Source organism: Grampus griseus (genome assembly GCF_964374135.1).
Source record: "Grampus griseus genome assembly, chromosome: 6".
Lineage (NCBI taxonomy): Eukaryota > Metazoa > Chordata > Mammalia > Artiodactyla > Delphinidae > Grampus > Grampus griseus.
In genome coordinates this window covers 63,737,517-63,758,504 of record NC_139000.1, presented here as the reverse complement: position 1 = coordinate 63,758,504, position 20,988 = coordinate 63,737,517, and the positions used below count along the sequence as shown (strand labels likewise).

The 20,988-nt window shown below is 38.9% G+C and overlaps 1 protein-coding gene across 1 annotated transcript in view; it reads left to right on the top strand.

The window, feature by feature from the left end:
• LOC309824152 (FRAS1-related extracellular matrix protein 1-like) overlaps nucleotides 1-20,988 on the top strand; it is a gene marked incomplete at both ends in the record, with an annotated part of 40,328 nt that overhangs the window by 12,979 nt on the left and 6,361 nt on the right. Inside the window, 3 exons of the mRNA XM_082656896.1 lie at nucleotides 1,084-1,407; nucleotides 1,806-1,914; nucleotides 20,208-20,339. Of these exons, the coding sequence (XP_082513022.1) occupies nucleotides 1,084-1,407; nucleotides 1,806-1,914; nucleotides 20,208-20,339 (565 nt within the window). The remainder of the gene's footprint in view (nucleotides 1-1,083; nucleotides 1,408-1,805; nucleotides 1,915-20,207; nucleotides 20,340-20,988) is intronic.

Below are 20,988 nucleotides of genomic sequence, written 5' to 3'. Positions count from 1 at the left end.
CTTTTGCATCCTTCCTATATATTATGAGGATTGATCCTATCTATCCTTTCTCACTGCAGTTACTCACCAGCAGGCTTGGTTAATATAATCTGCAACTTTAGTTCCAGTTTATCGTTTTTATACCTTATGATTGCTTGCATCATCTTTTATTTCAAGTACACTCTTTTGACATTTGTATCCATTTTGTTAGTATGTTTCAAATAACATTTATTTAGGCTTAACTCTAGGTTTAATTGGTCTTATTGTTCGGCACCAGTCCTTTCATACTGTAATTTCCCCATTCTTGTTTAAATTGTAAATCTTCAAATGTTTTTCAATGGCTCGTGAAGACTAAATAGTGTAAACTCTGTGCTGTCTCAGCATATCACTCCTTTGTCTTTATAAATCACGCAGTGAGAAGGGGGTGGGGTTGTCTTCTTCTGTTTCTCTCTTTCTTTGAGCCTTGCTGACTAGTTTCTGAATTTCCAGGCTTGGGGGTGGGTGGTTTGGAGAAGTTTGGAGAGAGAGGTCTTATTGGACCAGGCACTGATGGAATATGACTTCATGTTCTCTGAGTTTGGCAGATGTTTCAAGCTGCTTCTTAGTCTCGGGGCAATTTCATGGTTCCTCTGGAGATCCCCCATTGCGAAGGCCTCTCATCTTGGGAGAGTACATTTCTAACCTTATTGGTCAATTGCAGTTCCTTTCGACACTCCTAGGATATGATTTCCACTTCCAGGTTCTTTCTGCTCAGATTCTTTGGCTTCTCACAGATGCACCCTAAAGGTCAGGATCCAGGATGACCCTAGACCAACACTCTGTCCCACTTGCTCCACATCTGAGAACACTTGTTTATTCCTTCCTGCGGCAAACAAGGACTAGAGACTGATCCCAGCACAGATACCATTATTCTTCTGCCTCTGGCCACTGAGCTTCCTCAAGTATGAGCTCAGCATTAGTTCTCTGTGTGCCCCACCAGTAAAAGACACATACTCAGGCTGGCGTGAAGGAAATAGGAATGTGTTAAATATCATACTATTTACCCTGATTTTATAGCATCATTTATATTGTTTCCCCCTTCATCTTTTCTTTCTCCTTCAAAAGTCAGAGAGTGTGTGGTTACCCGTCTATATCAGAGCTGGCATCCCTAATCAGATTCCAAGGGCTGCATTCATGGCCATGTTTATTCTGGAAGTGGATCAGTTCATCCTGACCTCTTTGACTACATCAGTTCTGGACTGTGAAGAGGATGAGACCCCCAAACCCTTGCTGGTGTTCAACATTACTAAAGCCCCGCGCCAAGGCTATGTGACTCACCTGTGGGATCACACCAGACCGGTGTCCTCCTTCACCTGGAAAGACCTAAGTGACATGCAAATTGCCTATCAGCCACCAAAAAGCAGTCATTCTGAGAGGAGACATTATGAGGTAAGAAGGAAGAGAGACAAAGCTGCTAGCCTATTTGGTATTCATGGAGTCATTGAAGAGGCTCTGCCAGTGGAGAACCACTGCTTTGAGAGAGGCTCTAGTGGTCTGATGCTGGACTGACATAGTCTTCTGAGCAAATGCAGGGAAACATGTCTAGCATATTTGCTTATTTGGGGTTAAGAACTTCTTTCACAGAGAGGAAAAGTTAAAAACACTGATAAACTAAGGAACAAGACCTACAGCCTGAAAAAGTGAGATTAGGTTGTCAAAAATGAGATCAGGCAACAGCAGAAACCTGAATCAGTTTTGCCTCCATCTGTGGTGTATAGCCCAGAAATAATGGTATTTTATATTATAAATGGTCAATGTGTGGTTCATATGCAATTGTTTGTTTACAGGTGGAGTTGGAAGTATATGACTTCTTCTTTGAAAGGAGTGCACCTATTACCGTCCACATCTCCATCAGAACAGCAGACACAAATGCCCCGAGAGTGTCCTGGAACACAGGTAAAGTGCAATATAGGAGTCAAGCAACATAGCCTTGAAGGGAAGACAAGAAAGTGTATGGGTCAGGAAAAAAAGGTAGCTTTATTCCCATTTTACACATGAGGCAACTGAAACCACACAGGTTAAGGGTATCAGATAGTTATCTTTTTGGTTTTGTTTTTCCTGCTGTCAGGGTGAGAAATTTAAATCCAGGATTCTTGTGTCCTGAAACTAAGTTCTTTCCTTTAGAGGAGATAAGCCAAAGATCCCTTTCCTCTGATTGAGGCAAAAAAGTGACGATTTGTGATATTGAGCATAGCTGGACTGGGAGAGAAAAGGTCTCCAACTCAAAATTGTTCAGAAGCATCGAAGGAAGGCGTAGACTGTAATCCATTGTCTTATTGTTAAGTTGGGTTGCATGGGAATGAAAATGCATAAATAAGAGTTTAAACTGCTCTGTTTTATTTTTTATTTTTTTAAATTGTGTAACTGACTTACAATTTTATATTAGTTTCAGGTGTGCAACATAGTGATTCAATATTTTTATATATTATACTCTATTTAAAGTTGTTATAAAGTATTGGCTGTATTCCCTAGGCTGTACAGTATATTCTTGTACCTTATTTATTTTACACATAGTGGTTTGTACCTCTTAATCCCCTCTCCCTATCTTGCCCCTGCCTGCTTCCCTTTCCCCACTGGTAACCCGTAGTTCTGTATATCTGTGAGTCTGTTTCTGTTTTTTTTCATATTCATTTATTTTTTAGACTCCACATATGAGTGATATATTGTCTCTCTGTGACTTATTTCACTAAGCACAATATGCTCTAAGTCCATCCACGTTGTGGCAAATGTCAGAATCTCATTCTTTATTATGGCTGAGTAATATTCCATTGTATACATAAACCACATCTTCTTTACCCATTCTTCTATTAATGGACACTTGGGTTGCTTTCATATAGTGGCTATTGTAAATAATGTTGCTATGAACATTGGGGCACATGTATCTCTTCCAATTAGCATTTTTGTTTTATTCAGGTATACCCAAGTAGTGTGATTGCTGGGTCACGTGGCAGTTTTATTTTTTAGTGTTTTGAGAAACCTCCATACTGTTTTCCTCGGTGGCTGCACCAATTTACATTCCCACCAACAGTGTACGAGTGTTCTCTTTTCGCCACATCCTTGCCAACATTTGTTATTTGCATTGTTTTTGAATGATAGTCATTCTGACAGGTGTGAAGTGATATATCATTGGGGTTTTGATGTGCATTTCTCTGATGACTAGCAATGTTGAGCATCTTTTCATGTGCCTGATTGCCATCTGTATGTCTTCTTGGGAAAAATGTTAATTCAAGTCTTCTGACGATTTTTTTTTAACATCTTTATTGGAATATAATTGCTTTACAATAGTGTGTTAGTTTCTGCTTTATAACAAAGTGAATCAGTTATACATATACATATATCCCCATATCTCTTCCCTCTTGCGTCTCCCTCCCTCCCAATCCCACCCCTCTAGGAGGTCACAAAGCAGCGAGCTGATTTCCCTGTGCTATGCGGCTGCTTCCCACTAGCTATCTGTTTTACATTTGGTAGTGTATATATGTCCATGCCACTCTCTCACTTTCTCCCAGCTTACCCTTCCCCCACCCCGTATCCTCAAGTGCATTCTCTAGTAGGTCTGCCTCTTTATTCCTATCTTGCCCCTAGGTTCTTCATGACCTTTTTTTTTTTTTTTTTTAGATTCCATATATATGTGTTAGCATACGGTATTTGTTTTTCTCTTTCTGACTTACTTTGCTCTGTACGATGGCTGAGTAATATTCCATTGTATATATGTGCCACATATTCTTTATCCATTTGTCTGTCGATGGGCGTTTAGGTTGCTTCCATGTCCTGGCTATTGTAAATAGAGCTGCAATGAACATTGTGGTACATGACTCTTTTTGAATTATGGTTTTCTCAGGGTATATGCCCAGTAGTGGGATTGCTGGGTCATATGGTAGTTCTGTTTTTAGTTTTTTAAGGAACCTCCATACTGTTGTCCATAGTGGCTGTATCAATTTACATTCCCACCAACAGTGCAGGAGGATTCCCTTTTCTCCACACCCTCTCCACCATTTATTGTTTGTAGATTTTTGGATGATGGCCATTCTGACTGGTGTGAGATGATATCTCATTGTAGTTTTGATTTGCATTTCTCTAATGATTAATGATGTTGAGCATTCTTTCATGTGTTTGTTGGCAATCTGTATATCTTCTTTGGAAAAATGTCTATTTAGGTCTTCTGCCCATTTTTGGATTGGGTTGTTTGTTTTTGTGATATTGAGCTGCATGAGCTGCTTGTAAATTTTGGAGATTAATCCTTTGTCAGTTGCTTCATTTGCAAATATTTTCTCCCATTCTGAGGATTGTCTTTTAGTCTTTTTTATGGTTTCCTTTGCTGTGGAAAGGTTTTAAGTTTCATTAGGTCCCATTTGTTTATTTTTGTTTTTATTTCCATTTCTCTAGGAGGTGGGTCAAAAAGGATCTTGCTGTGATTTATGTCATAGAGTGTTCTGCCTATATTTTCCTCTAAGAGTTTCATATTGTCTGGCCTTACATTTAGGTCTTTAATCCATTTTGAGCTTATTTTTGTGTATGGTGTTAGTGAATGTTCTAATTTCATTCTTTTTCATGTAGCTGTCCAGTTTTCCCAGCACCACTTATTGAAGAGGCTGTCTTTTCTCCACTGTATATTCTTGCCTCTTTTATCAAAGACAAGATGACCATATGTGCGTGGGTTTATCTCTGGGCTTTCTATCCTGTTCCATTGATGTATATTTCTGTTTTTGTGCCAGTACCATACTGTCTTGATTAGGGTAGGTTTGTAGTATAGTCTGAAGTCAGGAAGACTGATTCCTCCAGCTCAGTTTTTCTTTCTCAAGATTGCTTTGGCTATTCGGGGTCTTTTGTGTTTCCATACAAATTGTGAAATTTTTTGTTCTAGTTCTGTGAAAAATGCCAGTGGTAGTTTGATAGGGATTGCATTGCATCTGTAGATTGCTTTGGGTAGTATAGTCATTTTCACAATGTTGATTCTTCCAATCTAAGAACATGGTATATCTCTCCATCTGTTTGTATCATCTTTAATTTCTTTCATCAGTGTCTTATACTTTTCTGCATACAGGTCTGTTGTCTCCTTAGGTAGGTTTATTCCTAGATATTTTATTCTTTTTGTTGCAATGGTAAATGGGAGTGTTATCTTAATTTCACTTTCAGATTTTTCATCATTAGTGTATAAGAATGCAAGAGATTTCTGTGCATTAATTTTGTATCCTGCTGCTTTACCAAATTCATTGATTAGCATTAGTAGTTTTCTGGTAGCATCTTTATGATTCTCTATGTATAGTTTTGTGTCATCTGCAGTGAGAGCTTAACTTCTTCTTTTCCAATTTGGATTCCTTTTTTTTCTTTTTCTTCTCTGATTGCTGTGGCTGAGACTTCCAAAACTATGTTGAATAATAATGGTGAGAGTGGGCAACCTTGTCTTGCTCCTGATCTTAGTGGAAATGATTTCAGTTTTTCACCATTGAGGATGATGTTGGCTGTGGGTTTGTCATATATGGCCTTTATTATGTTGAGGAAAGTTCCCTCTATGCCTAGTTTCTGCAGGGTTTTTATCATAAATGGGTGTTGAATTTTGTCAAAAGCTTTCTCTGCATCTATTGAGATGATCAGATGGTTTTTCTCTGTCAATTTGCTAATATGGTGTATCACATTGATTGATAGGGGTATATTGAAGAATCCTTGCATTCCTGGGATAAACCCCACTTGATCATGGTGTATGATCCTTTTAATGTGCTGTTGAATTCTATTTGCTAGTATTTTGTTGAGGATTTTTGCATCTATGTTCATCAGTGATATTGGCCTGTAGTTTTCTTTCTTTGTGACATCTTTGTCTGGTTTTGGTATCAGGGTGATGGTGGCCTCGTAGAATGAGTTTGGGAGTGTTCCTCCCTCTGCTATATTGTGGAAGAGTTTGAGAAGGATGGTTGTTAGCTCTTCTCTAAATATTTGATAGAATTCACCTGTGAAGCCATCTGGTCCTGGGCTTTGTTTGTTGGAAGATTTTGAATCACAGTTTCAATTTCAGCACTTGTGATTGGTCTGTTTATATTTTCTGTTTCTTCCTGGTTCAGTTTCTGAAGGTTGTACACTTCTAAGCATTTGTCCATTTTTTCCTGGTTGTCCATTTTATTGGCATATAGTTGCTTGCAGTAATCTCTCATGATCCTTTGTATTTCTGCAGTGTCAGTTGTTACTTCTCCTTTTTCATTTCTAATTTGTTGATTTTGAGTCTTCTCCCTTTTATTCTTGATGAGTCTGGCTAACGGTTTATCAATTTTGTTTATCTTCTCAAAGAACCAACTTTTAGTTTTGTTGATCTTTGCTATCATTTCCTTCATTTCTTTTTCATTTATTTCTGATCTGATCTTTATGATTTCTTTCCTTCTGCTAACTTTGGGGTTTTTTGTTCTTCTTTCTCTAATTGGTTTAGGTGTAAGTTTAGATTGTTTATTTGAGATTTTTCTTGTTTCTTAAGGTAGGATTGTATTGCTATAATCTTCCCTGTTAGAACTGCTTTTGCTGCATCCCATAGGTTTTGGGTCATCGTGTTTTCATTGTCATTAGTTTCTAGGTATTTTTTGATTTCCTCTTTGATTTCTTCAGTGATCTCTTGGTTATTAAGCAGTGTATTGTTTAGCCTCCATGTGTTTGTATTTTTTTTACAGAGTTTTTCCTATAATTGATATCTAGTCTCATTTCAATTTTCTTAAATTTACCAAGGCTTGATTTGTGACCCAAGATATGATCTATCCTGGAGAATGTTCCATGAGCACTTGAGAAGAAAGTGTATTCTGTTGTTTTGGGATGGTATGTCCTATAAATATCAACTAAGTCCATCTTGTTTAATGTATCATTTAAAGCTTGTGTTTCCTTATTTATTTTCATTTTGGATGACCTGTCCATTGCTGAAAGTGGGCAGTTAAAGTCCCGTACTATGATTGTGTTACTGTCCATTTCCCCTTTTATGGCTGTTAGTATTTGCCTTATGTATTGAGGTGCTCCTGTGTTGGGTGCATCAATATGTACAATTATTATTTCTTCTTCTTGGATTGATCCCTTGATCATTATGTAGTGTCCTTCTTTACTTCTTGTAATAGTCGTTGTTTTAAAGTCTATTTTGTCTGATATGAGAATTGCTACTCCAGCTTTTGATTTCCATTTGCATGGAATATCTTTTTCCATCCCCTTACTTTCAGTCTGTATGTGTCCCTAGGTCTGAAGTGGGTGTTTTGTAGACAGCATATATATGGGTCTTGTTTGTGTATCCATTCAGCCAGTCAGTGTCTTTAGTTGGAGCATTTAATCCATTTACATTTAAGGTAATTATCGATATGTATGTTCCTATTACAATTTTCTTAATTGTTTGGGTTTGGTATTGTAGGTCTTTTCCTTCTCTTGTGTTTCCTGCCTAGAGAAGTTCCTTTAGCATTTGTTGTAAAGCTGGTTTGGTGGTGCTGAATTCTCTTAGCTTTTGCTTGTCTGTAAAGAGATCCTTGTTGGGTAGAGTAATCTTGGTTTTAGGTTTTTCCCCTTCATCACTTTAAATATGTCCTGCCACTCCCTTCTGGCTTGCAGAATTTCTGCTGAAAGATCAGCTGTTAACCTTATGGGGATTCCTTTGTGTGTTATTTGTTGTTTTTCCCTTGCTGCTTTTAATATTTTTTCTTTGTATTTAATTTTTGATAGTTTGATTAGTTTAAGTCTTGGTGTGTTTCTCTTTGGATTTATCCTGTATGGGACTCTCCGTGCTTCCTGGGCTTGACTAACTATTTCCTTTCCCATATTAGGGAAGTTTTCAACTATAATCTCTTCAAATATTTTCTCAGTCCCTTTCTTTTTCTCTTCTTCTCTGGGACCCCTATAATTCGAATGTTGGTGTGTTTAATGTTGTTGCAGAGGTCTCTTGAGACTGTCCTCAATTCTTTCCATTCTTTTTTCTGTATTGTGCTCTGCAGTAGTGATTTCCACTATTTTATCTTCCAGGTCACGTATCTGTTCTTCTGCCTCAGTTATTCTGCTATTGATCCCTTCTAGAGAATTTTAATTTCATTTATTGTGTTGTTTATCACCATTTGTTTGGTCTTTAGTTCTTCTAGGTCCTTGTTAAACGTTTCTTTTATTTTCTCCATTCTATTTCCAGTATTTTGGATCATCTTTACTATCATTATTCTGAATTCTTTTTCAGGTAGACTGCCTATTTCCTCTTCATTTGTTTGGTCTGGTGGGTTTTTACCTTGCTCCTTCATCTGCTGTGTGTTTCTCTGTCTTCTCATTTTGCTTAACTTACTGTGTTTGGGGTCTCCTGTTCACAGGCTGCAGGTTCGTAGTTCCTGTTGTTTTTGGTGTCTGCCCACAGTAGCTAAGGTTGGTTTAGTGGGTTGTGTAGGCTTCCTGGTGGAGGGAACTAGTGCCTGTGTTCTGGTGGATGAGGCTGGATCTTGTCTTTCTGGTGGGCAGGTCCTTGTCTGGTGGTTTGTTTTGGGGTGTCTGTGGCCTTTTTATGATTTTAGGCAGCCTCTCTGCTAATGGGTGGCGTTGTGTTCCTGTCTTGCTAGTTGTTGGGCGTAGGGTGTCCAGCACTGTAGGTTGCTGGTCATTGAGTGGAGCTGGGTCTTTGCGTTGAGATGGAGATCTCTGGGAGATTTTCGCCGTTTGATATTATGTGCAGCTAGGAGGTCTCTTGTGGACCAGTAGCCTGAACTTGGCTCTCCCTTCTCTGAGGCACAGCCCTGACGGCTGGCTGGAGCACCAAGAGCCTGTCATCCACACGGTTCAGAATAAAAGGGAAGAAAATAAAAGAAAGAAAGAAAAAATAAAATAAAGTTATTAAAATAAAAGTTATTATTAAAAAAAATTTTTTAAGTATTAAAAGGGAAGGTAGATTGCAACCAAACCAAAAAACAAATCCACCAATGATAACAAGCGCTGAAAACTATACCAAAAAAAAGGAAAAAAAAAGGACCAACAGAACCCTAGGACAAATGGTAAAAGCAAAGCTATGCAGACAAAATCACATGCAGAAACATACACATACAAACTCACAAAAATAGAAAAAGGGAAAAAATATATATATATTGTTGCTCCCAAAGTCCACCTCCTCAATTTGGGATGATTCGTTGTCTATTCCGGTATTCCACAGATGCAGGGTACATCAAGTTGATTGTGGAGATTTAATCCGCTGCTCCTGAGGCTGCTGGGAGAAATTTCCCTTTCTCTTCTTTTTTGCACAGCTCTTGGGGTTCAGCTTTGGATTGGGACCCCCCTCTGTGTGTAGGTTGCCTGAGGGCGTCTGTTCTTCGCTCAGACAGGACGGGGTTAAAGGAGCAGCTGATTTGGGGGCTCTGGCTCACTCAGGCCGGGGGGAGGGAGGGGCACGGATGCAGGGTGAGCCTGTGGCGGCAGAGGCCGGTGTGACGTTGCACCACCCGGAAGCGCGCCGTGCGTTCTCCCAGGGAAGTTGTGCCTGGATCACGGGACCCTGGCAGTGGCGGGCTGCACAGGCTCCCAGGAGGGGAGGTGTGGAGGGTGACCTGTGCTCGCACACAGACTTCTTGGTGGCGGCGGCAGCAGCCTTAGCGTCTCATCCCCGTCTCTGGGGTCCGCGCTTTTAGCCGCGGCTCGCGCCCGTCTCTGGGACTCTTTTAAGCGGCGCTCTGAATCCCCTCTCCTCGCACACCAGGAAACAAAGAGGCAAGAAAAAGTCTCTTGCCTCTTCAGCAGGTTCAGACTTTCTCCCGGACTCCCTCCCGGCCAGCTGTGGGGCACTAGCCCACTTCAGGCTGTGTTCACGCTGCCAACTCCAGTCCTCTCCCTGGGATCCGACTGAAGCCCGAGCCTCAGTTCCCAGCCCCGCCCGCCCCGGCGGGTGAGCAGACAAGCCTCTCTGTCTGGTGAGTTCTGGTCAGCACTGATCCTCTGTGCGGGAATCTCACCGCTTTGCCCTCCGCACCCCTGTTGCTGTGCTCTCCTCTGTGGCTCCGAAGCTTCCCCCCTCCGCCACCCGCAGTCTCCACCCGCGAAGGGGCTTCCTAGTGTGTGGAAACATTTCCTCCTTCACAGCTCCCTCCCACTGGTGCGGGTCCCGTCCCTATTCTTTTGTCTCTGTTTTTCCTTTTGCCCTACCCAGGTACGTGGGGAGTTTCTGCCTTTTGGGAGGTCCGAGGTCTTCTGCCAGCGTTCAGCAGGTGTGCTGTGGAGTTGTTCCATATGTAGATGTATTTCTGATGTATCTTTGGGGAGGAAGGTGATCTCCACGTCTTACTCTTCCTCCATCTTGAAGCTCCTCTTTCTGACCATTTTAAAATCAGATTGTTTGGTTTTCTGCTGTTGAGTTGTGTGAGCTGTTTATATATTTGGATATTCAGTAAGTTGTCTTTTCATTTTGTTGATGGTTTCCTTTGCTGTGCAAAAGCTTTTATGTTTGATTAGATATCATTTGTTTATTTTTGCTTTTGTATCTGTTGCCTTAGGAGAAAGAGCCAAAAAAATATTGCTATGATTTATGTCAAAGAGTGTTCTGCTATGTTTCCTTCTAGGAGCTTTATGGTTTCCAGTCTTACATTTAGGTCTTTAATCCATTCTGAGTTAATTTTTGTATATGACATGAGATATTGTTATAATTTCATTCTCTTACGTGTAGGGGCCTGGTTTACTGCAGGACTTTGCCTGAATTGAGCCAGTGGTATAGGGAACTGTTACTGTTCCTTCAATCTCTAGACTGACTTACTTTATAGACCCAGAGCCCTTTGAAAAGGAGGCAGGCACATTTGAGGAAGACAGTTCAGTAATATCACAAACATATAAGGGGAGTCCCCTTCCCCAGTGGGACCTGTAGACATTTTTCATGGTCACTGCACACTGAGACTAGGCAACTACCTCAAACTTCTAGGAATTATTGAACACCGACTTTGCAACAACACTGGTACCTGGGGACACAGGATGCCATTGTAGTGGGAGTTCACAGAGTCTGCATTTAGGAGATAAATGGATTTTTAACCAGGATATCTCTCAGCGGTCTCAGTGGAACCCTGATTATCACTCATGGTTTATTTTGTAGTTTCTGTGTGGTAGTTTAAATAGCGACCCTCAGCAGATAGTAGAATCCTCACTTTAGCTCCCAGACTCTTACAGTAAAGGCTATTATGGTCTAAAAGACCAAAGGAAGCATGTGGTATTTCACTTGCCTAAAAAAATAATAAATCAAAAGCAATACTACATTCCTTGGGGGAACCTCAGGTATTAGAACCACCACCAAAGATGTGAAAATAGTGGTGCAGTCTTACCACATCCTCATTTTTTATTTATTTATTTACTTACATTTCTTTTTTCAGAAAAATTTATTACAGTATAGTTGATTTACAATGTTGTGTTAGTTTCAGGTGTACAGCAAAATGACTCAGTTATACATATATTCATTCTTTTTCAGGTTCTTTTCTCATATAGGTTAACACATAATATTGAGAAGAGTTCCCTGTGCTATATAGTAGGTCCTTGTTGGTTATCTATCTTATATATAGTAGTGTGTGTATGTTAATCCCAAGTTCCTGATTTAATCTTTCCCCCTTCTTTCTCCTTTGGTAACCATAAGTTTGTTTTCAATATCTGTAAGTCTGTTTCTGTTTTGTAAATAAGTTCATTCGTATCATTTTTAAAAATTAGATTCCACATGAGTGATATCACATGATATTTGTCTTTCTCTGTCTGACTTACTTCACTTAGTATGGTAATATCTAGGTCCATCCATGTTGCTGCAAATGGCATCATTTCATTCTTTTTTCTGGCTGAGTAATATCCATTGTATATACGTACCACATCTTCTTATCCAATCCTCTGTCAGTGGACATTTAGGTTACTTCCATGTCTTGGCTATTATAAGTAGTGTTGCAGTGAACATTGGGGTGCATGTATCTTTTCAGATTATGTTTTTCTCTCGATATATGCCCAGGTGTGGGATTGCTGGATCATATGGTAGTTCTATTTATAGTTTTTTAAGGAACCTCCATACTGTTCTCCATAGTGGTTGTACCAATTTACATTCCCACCAACAGTGCAAGAGGGTTCCCTTTTCTCCACACCCCCTCTAGCCTTTATTGTTTGTAAACTTTTTGATAACGGCCATTCTGACCAATGTGAGGTGATACATCATTGTAGTTCTGATTTGCATTTCTCTGATAATTAGTGATGATTTTCATGTGCCTATTGACCATCTTTATGTCTTCTTTGGAGAGGTGTCTATTTAGATCTAATGCCCAGTTTTTGATTGGGTTGTTTGTTTTTTGACATAGAGCTATGTGAGCTATTTGTATATTTTGTAGATTAATCCCTTGTCAGTCGCATCATTTGCAAATATTTTATCCCATTCTATGGGCTGTCTTTTCATTTTGTTGATGGCTTCCTTTGCTTTTGAGCACATGGCCTTCCATGTGCCTAAGCTTTTGAGTTTAATTAGGTCCCATTTGTTTTTGTTTTTATTCTTATTACTCTAGGAGGTGGATCAAAGAAGATATTGCTGTGATTTATGTCAAAGAGTATTCTGCCTGTGTTTTCCTGCAACTGTTTTATATTGTCCAGCCTTAAATTTAGGTCTTTGATCCATTTTGAGTTTATTTTTGTGTATGGTGTTAGAGAATGTCCTAATTTCATTCTTTTACATATAGCTGTCCAGTTTTTCCAGCACCACTTCTTTTTTCCATTGTATATTCTTACCTCCTTTGTCATGGATTAATTGACCATAAGTGTGTGGGTTTATTTCTGGACTTCCTATTCTGTTCCATTGATCTATGTGTCTGTTTAATGTGCCAGTGTCATACTGTTTTGATTACTATAGCTTTGTAGTATAGTCTGAAGTCAGGGGCATGATACCTCCAGCTTTGTTCTTTTTTCTCAAGATTGCTTTGGCAATTCTGGGTCTTTTATGGTTTTATGTTAATTTTAGGATAATTTGTTCTAGTGTGAAAATGTCATGGGTGTTTTGATAGGGATTATGTTAAATCTGTAGATTGCTTTGAGTAGTATGGACATTTTAACAATATTAATTTTTCCAATTCATGAACATGGGCTATCTTTCCATTTCTTTGTATCATCTTCAATTTCTTTCAGCCTTCTGTAGTTTTCAGAGTACAGGTCTTTCACCTTCTTCGTTAAGTTTATTCCTAGGTATCTTATTCTTTTTGATACAGTTTTAAAAAGGATTGTTTTCTCTTTATGATTGTTATTATTAGCTTATAGAAAAGCAACAGATTTCTGTATATTAATCTTGTCTCCTGCAACTTTACCGAGTTCACTTATTAGTTCTAATAGTTTTTTGGTGGAGGCTTTAAGGTTTTCTATATATAGTATCATGTCATCTGCAAATAGTGACAGCTTTTTTGTTTGTTTTTTTGTGGTACGTGGGCCTCTCACTGCTGTGGCCTCTCCCGTTGTGGAGCACAGGCTCTGGACGTGCAGGCTCAGCGGCCATGGCTCACAGGCCCAGCCGCTCCGCATCATGTGGGATCTTCCCGGACTGGGGCACGAACCCGTGTCCCCTGCATCGGCAGGCACACTCTCAACCACTGCACCACCAGGGAAGCCCAATAGTGACAATTTTACTTCTTCCCTTCCAGTTGGATGCCTTTTATTTCTTTTTCTTGTCTGGATGCTGTGGCTAGGACTTTCATTACTGTGTTAAATAGAAGTAGAGAGAGTGGTCATCCTTGTTTTGTTCCTGAGTTTAGCAAGAAGGCTTTCAGCTTTTCGCTGTTTAGTATGATGTTAGCTGTGGATGTGTCATAAATGGCCTTTATTATGTTGACATATGTTCTCTCTATGCCAACTTTGATGAGAGTTTTCGTCATGAAAAGGTGTTGAATTTTATCAGATCCTTTTTTTGCACTTATTGAGATGATCATGGGATTTTTACCTTCCTTTTGTTAATGTGGTGTATCGTATTGATTGATTTGTGGATCTTGAACCATCCTCGCTTACCTGAAATAAATGCTACTTGATAATGTTGTATGATCCTTTTAATATATTGTTGATTTGGGTTTGCTAATATTTTGTTGAGGAATTTTGCCCCTATATTCATCAGAGATATTGGCTGGTAATTTTGTCTAGTTTTGGTATCAGATTCATGGTGGCCTTGTAGAGTTAATTTGGGAGAGTTCTCTCTGTTTCAATTTTTTAGAAATAGTTTGAGAAAGATAGGTATTAGCTGTTTTTTTATATATATTTGGGAGAATTACCCAGTGAAGCTGTCAATCCTGGGCTTTTGTTTACTGGCAGTTTTTTTTTATTGTTTAAAAAAAAATTTTTTTTATTACTAATTCAGTTTCACTACTGGTGCACAATCTGTTCAGATTGTCTATTTCTTCCTGATCCAGTCTTGGAAGAGTGTATGTTTCTAGAAATTTATCCTTTTTCTCTAGGTTGTGTAATTTGTTCGCATATAACTGTTTGTATTATTCTCTTATGATTTTTTTCTCTGTGATATCAGTTATTTCTCCTCTTTCATTTCTTACTTTGTTTATTTGCGTCCTCTCTATTTTTCATGATGAACCTGGACACAGGATTATTGTTTTTGTTTAACCTTTCAAAAAAACAGATTTTGGTTCCATTGATTTTTTTTTCTATTGTTTTTTTTTTTTTTGTCTCTATTTTTATTTATTTCCTCTTTGATCTTTATAATTTTCTTCCTTCTGCTGACTTTGGGCTTCCTTTGTTCTTCTCTTTCTGATTCCTTTAGGTAGTAGGGTAGGTTGTTTTTTAAGATTTTTCTTGTTTCTTAGGGTAGGCCTGTATTGCTATAAACTTCCCTCTTAGAACTGCTTTTTCTGTGTTACACAGATTTTGGAAAGTTGTGGGTTTATTTTTTTTTTCATTTCTCTCAAAGTATTTCCTGATTTCCTCTTTGATTTCTTCATTGACCCATTGGTTTTTTTAGTAGCATGTTTTTTAGTCTTTGTGTTTGTGTTTTTCTCATTTTTCTTCCTGCAATTGATTTCTGGTCATACCATTGTAGTTGGAAAAATGCTTGATATCATTTCTATCCTCCTAAATGTTCTGAGACTTGTTTTGTAGCCTACCATGTGATCTATCCTGGAAAACATTCTCTGTACACTTGAAAAGAATGTGTATTCTGCTGTTTTTGGATGAAATATCCTGTAGGTATCTGTTAAGTCCAACTGGTCTAAAGTGTCATTTAAGACTATTATTTCCTTGTTGACTTTATGTCTGGATGATCTGTCCATTGATGTAAGTGAGGTGTTAAATTCCCCTAATATTACTGTATCATTGTCAATTTCTCTCTTGATGTCTGTTAATATTTGCTTTATATACTTAGTTGCCCCTATATTAGGCATATTTGTTAGCAAATGTTATATCCTTTTCTTCTGTTTATCCCTTTATCATTATATAATGCCCATTTTGTCTTTTGGCAAGACTTTGTTTCAAAGTCTATTTTGTCTGATATGGGTATGCCTACCCCCTGCTTTCTTGTCATTTCCATGAAGATCTTTTTTCCATCACCTCACTTTCAGTCTGTGTGTTTTTAGCTCTGAAGTGGACCGCTTGTAAGCAGCACATGGATGGATCTTGGGTTTTATTGTGTGTGTGTTTTTTTTAATCCAATCAGCCATCCTATGTCTTTTCACTGAAACATTAAGTCCACTGGCATTTACAGTGATTATTGATAGGTATGTACTTATTGCCACTTCGTTACTTGTTTTCTGATTCTTTTTGTTGTTCCTCTCTGTTCTTTTCTTCTTTTAGTTGCTTCCCTTGTGTTTGATGATTTTCTTTCGTGGTATGCTTGTGTTCCTTTACTATATATTTGCTTTTACTAGTGGGATTTTTCCTTTCCTACAGATTCTTACTTCTTGTTGTAGCCTGTTCTTTTCCACTTAGAGAAGAACCGTTAACATTTCTTTTAGAATTGGTTTAGTGTTGATGTACTCTTAGTTTTTGCTTATCTGAGAAGTTCTTTATCCCTCCTTCAATTCTGAATGATAATCTTGCTGGATAGAATATCCTAGGTTGTAGGTTTTTCCCCTTTCAGCACTTTAAATATATCATACCACTTCCTTTTGGCCTGCAAAATTTCTTCAGAAAAATCCATTGGTAGCCTTATGGGGGTTCCCTTGTATGTGATTCTTTGTTTTTCTTTTGCTACCTTTAGAATTCTCTTTTATCTTTAACTTTTGCCATTTTAATTATGATATGTTTTGGTGTGGTTCTCTGATTTCATCTTGTTTGGGATGCTCTATGCTTCCTGTACCTGGATATCTGTTTTCTTCTTCAGGTTTGGGAAGTTTTCAGCTATAATTCCATCAAATAAATTTTGACCCCTTTTTTTTCTCTCTTCTCCTTCTAGGACCCATGTAATGTGAATGTTATTATGTTTGATGTTGTTCCAACCGTCCCTTAAACTGTTTTCATTTTTAAAAATTTGTTTCTCTTTTTGCTTATCTGATTGGATGTTTTCCATTATTCTATCTTCCAGAACACTATGTGTTCCTCTGTATCACTTAGTCTGTCATTAATTATTTCTAGTATGTTTTTCGTTTCAGTTATTGTATATTCAGTTTTGACTGTTTTTTTTCATATTTTCTAGTTCATCTATTCCCTAGTTCAGTTAACATTCTTATTACTAATCTTTAAACTCTTTTTCTGGTAATTAATTCATCTCTGTTTCACTGGTTGGTTTTTCAGGTTTTTTTCCTTCTTTCGTTTGAAATAAAATCCTGTCTTCTTGTTTTGGTTAACTTTCTCTGTCTCTATAAAATTAGGTAAAAGTTACCTATCCTGGTCTTGAATGTGTGTCCTTGTGTGAGAGCATCCCTATACGGTCTGTGTGTTCCCAGTGGATTTCACAGGAGAGCTTGATCTGGTGTGAACATAAGTCATGTCTTTCCCCAGAGCATGCTGGCAGCTATCAACTTTGTAGGGGTTGGGGCTGGAGATGGAGGAGCTAGAGCCAGAGCCAGGTGTGAGTGGGAGCTTCTCCTCTGCTCAGTGGCCAACACCACCCTGGAGCTGGAGCGGAAACCCTGGGTTGGGCTCAAGCCAGCTCCCTCCCCCGCAACAGTGCACTCTCCTCAGCTGTGGCAGCCCTGATTCTAGTGGGGAACTGTGCCTCAGAGCAAGAGGGGTTGGAAAGGGTGCCTGGCATGGGCCAGGGCACGCACTGAGGCAGTTGTGGGAAACCAGCCAGAGTCCTGGGCAGTTTCAATCTGCTTTCTCTCTCTTGTCGTGGGAGTGAGCGAGAATGTGTGTGTTCTTCATGAGCAGAGTCTAGATTTCTTACAGCCCTGTTGTCAGTCCTATTGGTTTTCAAACCTTCTAAGGGCACTCATCCTCCCTCTGTTGGACCCCAGGGCTGGGAGACCCAGTATGTGGTTCAAGCCACTCCTCAGGGATATCTCCACCCTTGTAATCCCCCTCCTCTTCTGTGTCCCTTCCTAGGGGTGCAGGTCCCAACCTGATTGATTCTCTTCCTTTCCTACCCAACTCCATGTGGATCTTTCTTATAGCCTTGGTTGCATAAGGGTCTTTCTGTCAGTCTCCAGTCCATTTCCAGTGAGAATTGCTCCACAGGTAGATGTATTTTTGATGCATTCACAGGGGTGGGAGGAGGACAGGAGGTGAATTCTGCATCTTCCTACTCTGCTATCTTGACCTCCTCCTGCTTTATTTCTTTTAAAAGAAGGCTTTGCACTGCCTCTCATTCCTGAGTAGATTTAAAATGCAATGTATATATTTAGATAAAATGTAAATGTGAAATGTAAATGAAGATTTTTTTTCCTTTCCCATTAATACCATCAAGAGCATTCAAAACATACTTATAAACAGTGTTGGTAGGTTCAGTTAACACAGAAAATATCTGTGTGATTTAAATACTCAGGTGGCAGCTTAAACTGATTACCTCTTGTGCTTGTGTGTGTGCTTGCACATGGGTAACATACCATGTGTGTGTATTTGTATGTATGTGAGTTTCAGTAGAGATGGACAACGTTGGTTGGGCATCCTTGATTTATAATCTGCCTCTCCGTACTACTCTACCTCTGTTTGAGGGATAATGAGAGAAAAGAATGAATTAGTGATCTAAAGTTTAGTAATAATCAAATATTAATTACATTATTGCTTGAGTGTAGAGACTTAATGGTCTGCATGTGTATGTGTGATCTGTGAAAACAGGCTTGTTAAGAGCTCCAAATCTGGTTTTGACTAGTTTGGACACCAGAATTCTTTTTTAAATGAAATTTTATTTATTATGAACTTAAGTTCATCATTGAAAACTTGGAAAGCACAATAAGTAGGATAAATAATAATGAGTTAATAGTAATGAATAAATGAATGAAATAATGATAATATTGATAATAAATAATGATAATATTGATAATATCAATATTGATAATATTGATAATAAATAATGATAATATTGATAATAAATGAATGAAATGATGATAATAATAATGAGTGAATAAAATCACTCATTACTTCACCACAAAGACATAAACACCATTACTATCTTGCTATATAAATTTCTAGTGTTCTCACTTGCTCCTCTCCTGTATCCCATGATGCCTTGTCCTGTGCTGTACTGTGCACTTTTGGCTTCAAAACCCTCATTACCAGTCGCAGAGATTCTTTATATGTGCTTGTCCTCCCTCTCTCCCTCTTTCCCTGCTTCCCTTCCTTCTACCCATCCTTATTTCTCTCTCCCCCACTACATCCTTCCTCCCTCCCTCCCTCCCTCCCTCCCTTCCTTCCTTCCTTCCTTCCTTCCTTCCTTCCTTTCTTTCTCTCTTTCTTTCAATATGCCATATGTCTTAGCCCAGGTACCATAGCAAACAGTCCCTTAGGCAGATTACATGCACTAACGCTTTACTGAAAACTAGAGTAAGGGGAAGGGAAGTTGGGGGTTTGGGGGCAGCAAATAAAAAGGTGGTGTGACTGAGATGGCCATAAGTTTACAAGAAAATAAAGCTGATGTGCTCGATAGTGCTGATATCTCCAGTAGGAGATGAACCCACTCTGTGTGGGAAGAGTCAGGGGTGGGGTTGAGAAAGTGTGAACAAACACATGTCAGCTCCTTCCATCTCCTCTCTCACCCTGGTCAGTTTGCCTCACTGGATGTTAACTCCCCACATGCCTAGGTTGTGTTACCTGGCTCTTCTTAACAGCCACTGTACAAACTCCTTGAGTCCCATGGTGTGGGACCTGGCCATGGTCACAGGGAAGTTCACGCCAAAACCTCGTCTGGTGGGCAGTTGAGGGCAGCAACATCAGAAGATGAGGCAGTGGTGGCAGCCAGGGCTTTACAATGTGGGGACTGTGGGAAGCCTATTGGAGCTGCTGCAGCTAGAAAGCAGGCACATGGTCAGCATCAGGAGGAAGGGGAGCTGGGTAGATTTGAGGGGAAGCATTAACTGGGTCCACCAGTGCACTGTCTTTAAATTTCATCACCCTGCTTCTTTAAAAGGCTTTGCTCCTTTTCGAGAGTCTCTTCAGTCTGTTGGCCCCCAGCTCTACTGGCTAATGGGAATGGTTGACGATGCTGCCTGTCTCTAACGGCAGTGTTCAGTCTGGAATCTGTATTCTTGCTCTGAGCAGCACGCATTCTCTCCCCATATTCCCTCCAGCGTGCTGGGTCCAAGGAGAAGGTTTTATTTTTAATTTCTTTAGTTACAAAAGTCCCTTCCTTATTAGAGTCTAGATTAAAACACAGCCCTCATTATAAAGTGTCAGACCTTTCCTGTCTGACATCATTAAATATTCCCTAGCACAGTAACTCTGTATTTGTGTATTTAACCACTTGAATTCTCTATCCCGTGGGACACTTATGCTCTTATAATTTATGTGTAAAAGTACTTCTGACTCTTGCCCACTTAAAATATGTGAATGCAGCCTTTGAAAAATTCCTTGTGGACCTTTTTGAACTAGAGACCACTGTGAGCATAACATCTGTTATTTCCTTCTAATATTTATTTTTGGCACCATCATGCCCCTAAAGGATATGTCATAAGGAACCAGTTGTCAGGTTGGAGTCAATAGTCCTAATAGTAAAAATATTACTTAAAATAAACACTAAATTCCAGTTTCTCGAGAAGCTTTTGAAGATACAGTTTTTACCTAGTTTTGTGAGTGAAAATTCTTTAATCTTGTCTTAAAGTAGGCATCTTGGCATGTCATAGAACTTTCCAGGACACTTTTTGTGCTTTCTCTTGTAGGTCTGAATCTCCTAGAGGGACAGTCTCGGGCCATCACTTGGGAACAGTTTCAGATTGTTGACAATGATGACATTCATGCTGTCCAGGTAGTCATTGTGGATGGCCTGCAGCACGGACAGCTTACTCTGAGAGGTGAATGAACAAACTTTGTAACTTAGAAAAAAACCCAAGAAGTATTTTCTCCAAAAGCAAATCATATTTAACAGGATATGTGTAGTATCTCTTGGGCTTCATTTCTAAATGAACTATCATAATCACCAGATCCAGAGATCTTGAAACCATTGGCTTTTGTATTAGGATGCTCAAATCAATGGATGACATTTTATGAATGGACTTTTGTACTTGAGTCATTGTTTAAATCTCAGATTTGCTTTCTGGAGCCATGTAGGGCTCCTTCTAAATATACTCCTTAACTGGTTATCTTATCCCAGTTCAAAGACAAAATTTTTCATTTCTCTGCTTCAGAGAAATGCAGTGAAAAACAGAAAAACTTATGTTTTTTAATTAGTTAGTAATAATTATGCTATTATGTTATTAGTAGCAGTTGCTGTGGTTTAAAAGAAATGAATTTATAGTTATACGGATGGTAGTTAACAAGGTAATGGCCCTAATAAAAATATCCATACTTAATGATAATATAGTCCATTCCTTGTAATGAGCTCAGAGGATTTAATTCTATTATCCTCTTAGTTTGCCAAACTGTAAAGTAGAAAGAGAGCTCTTATTTATCATTGTTTGTGATTAGGAAATTCTGAAAAAAATAAAATCAAAAATAAAATGA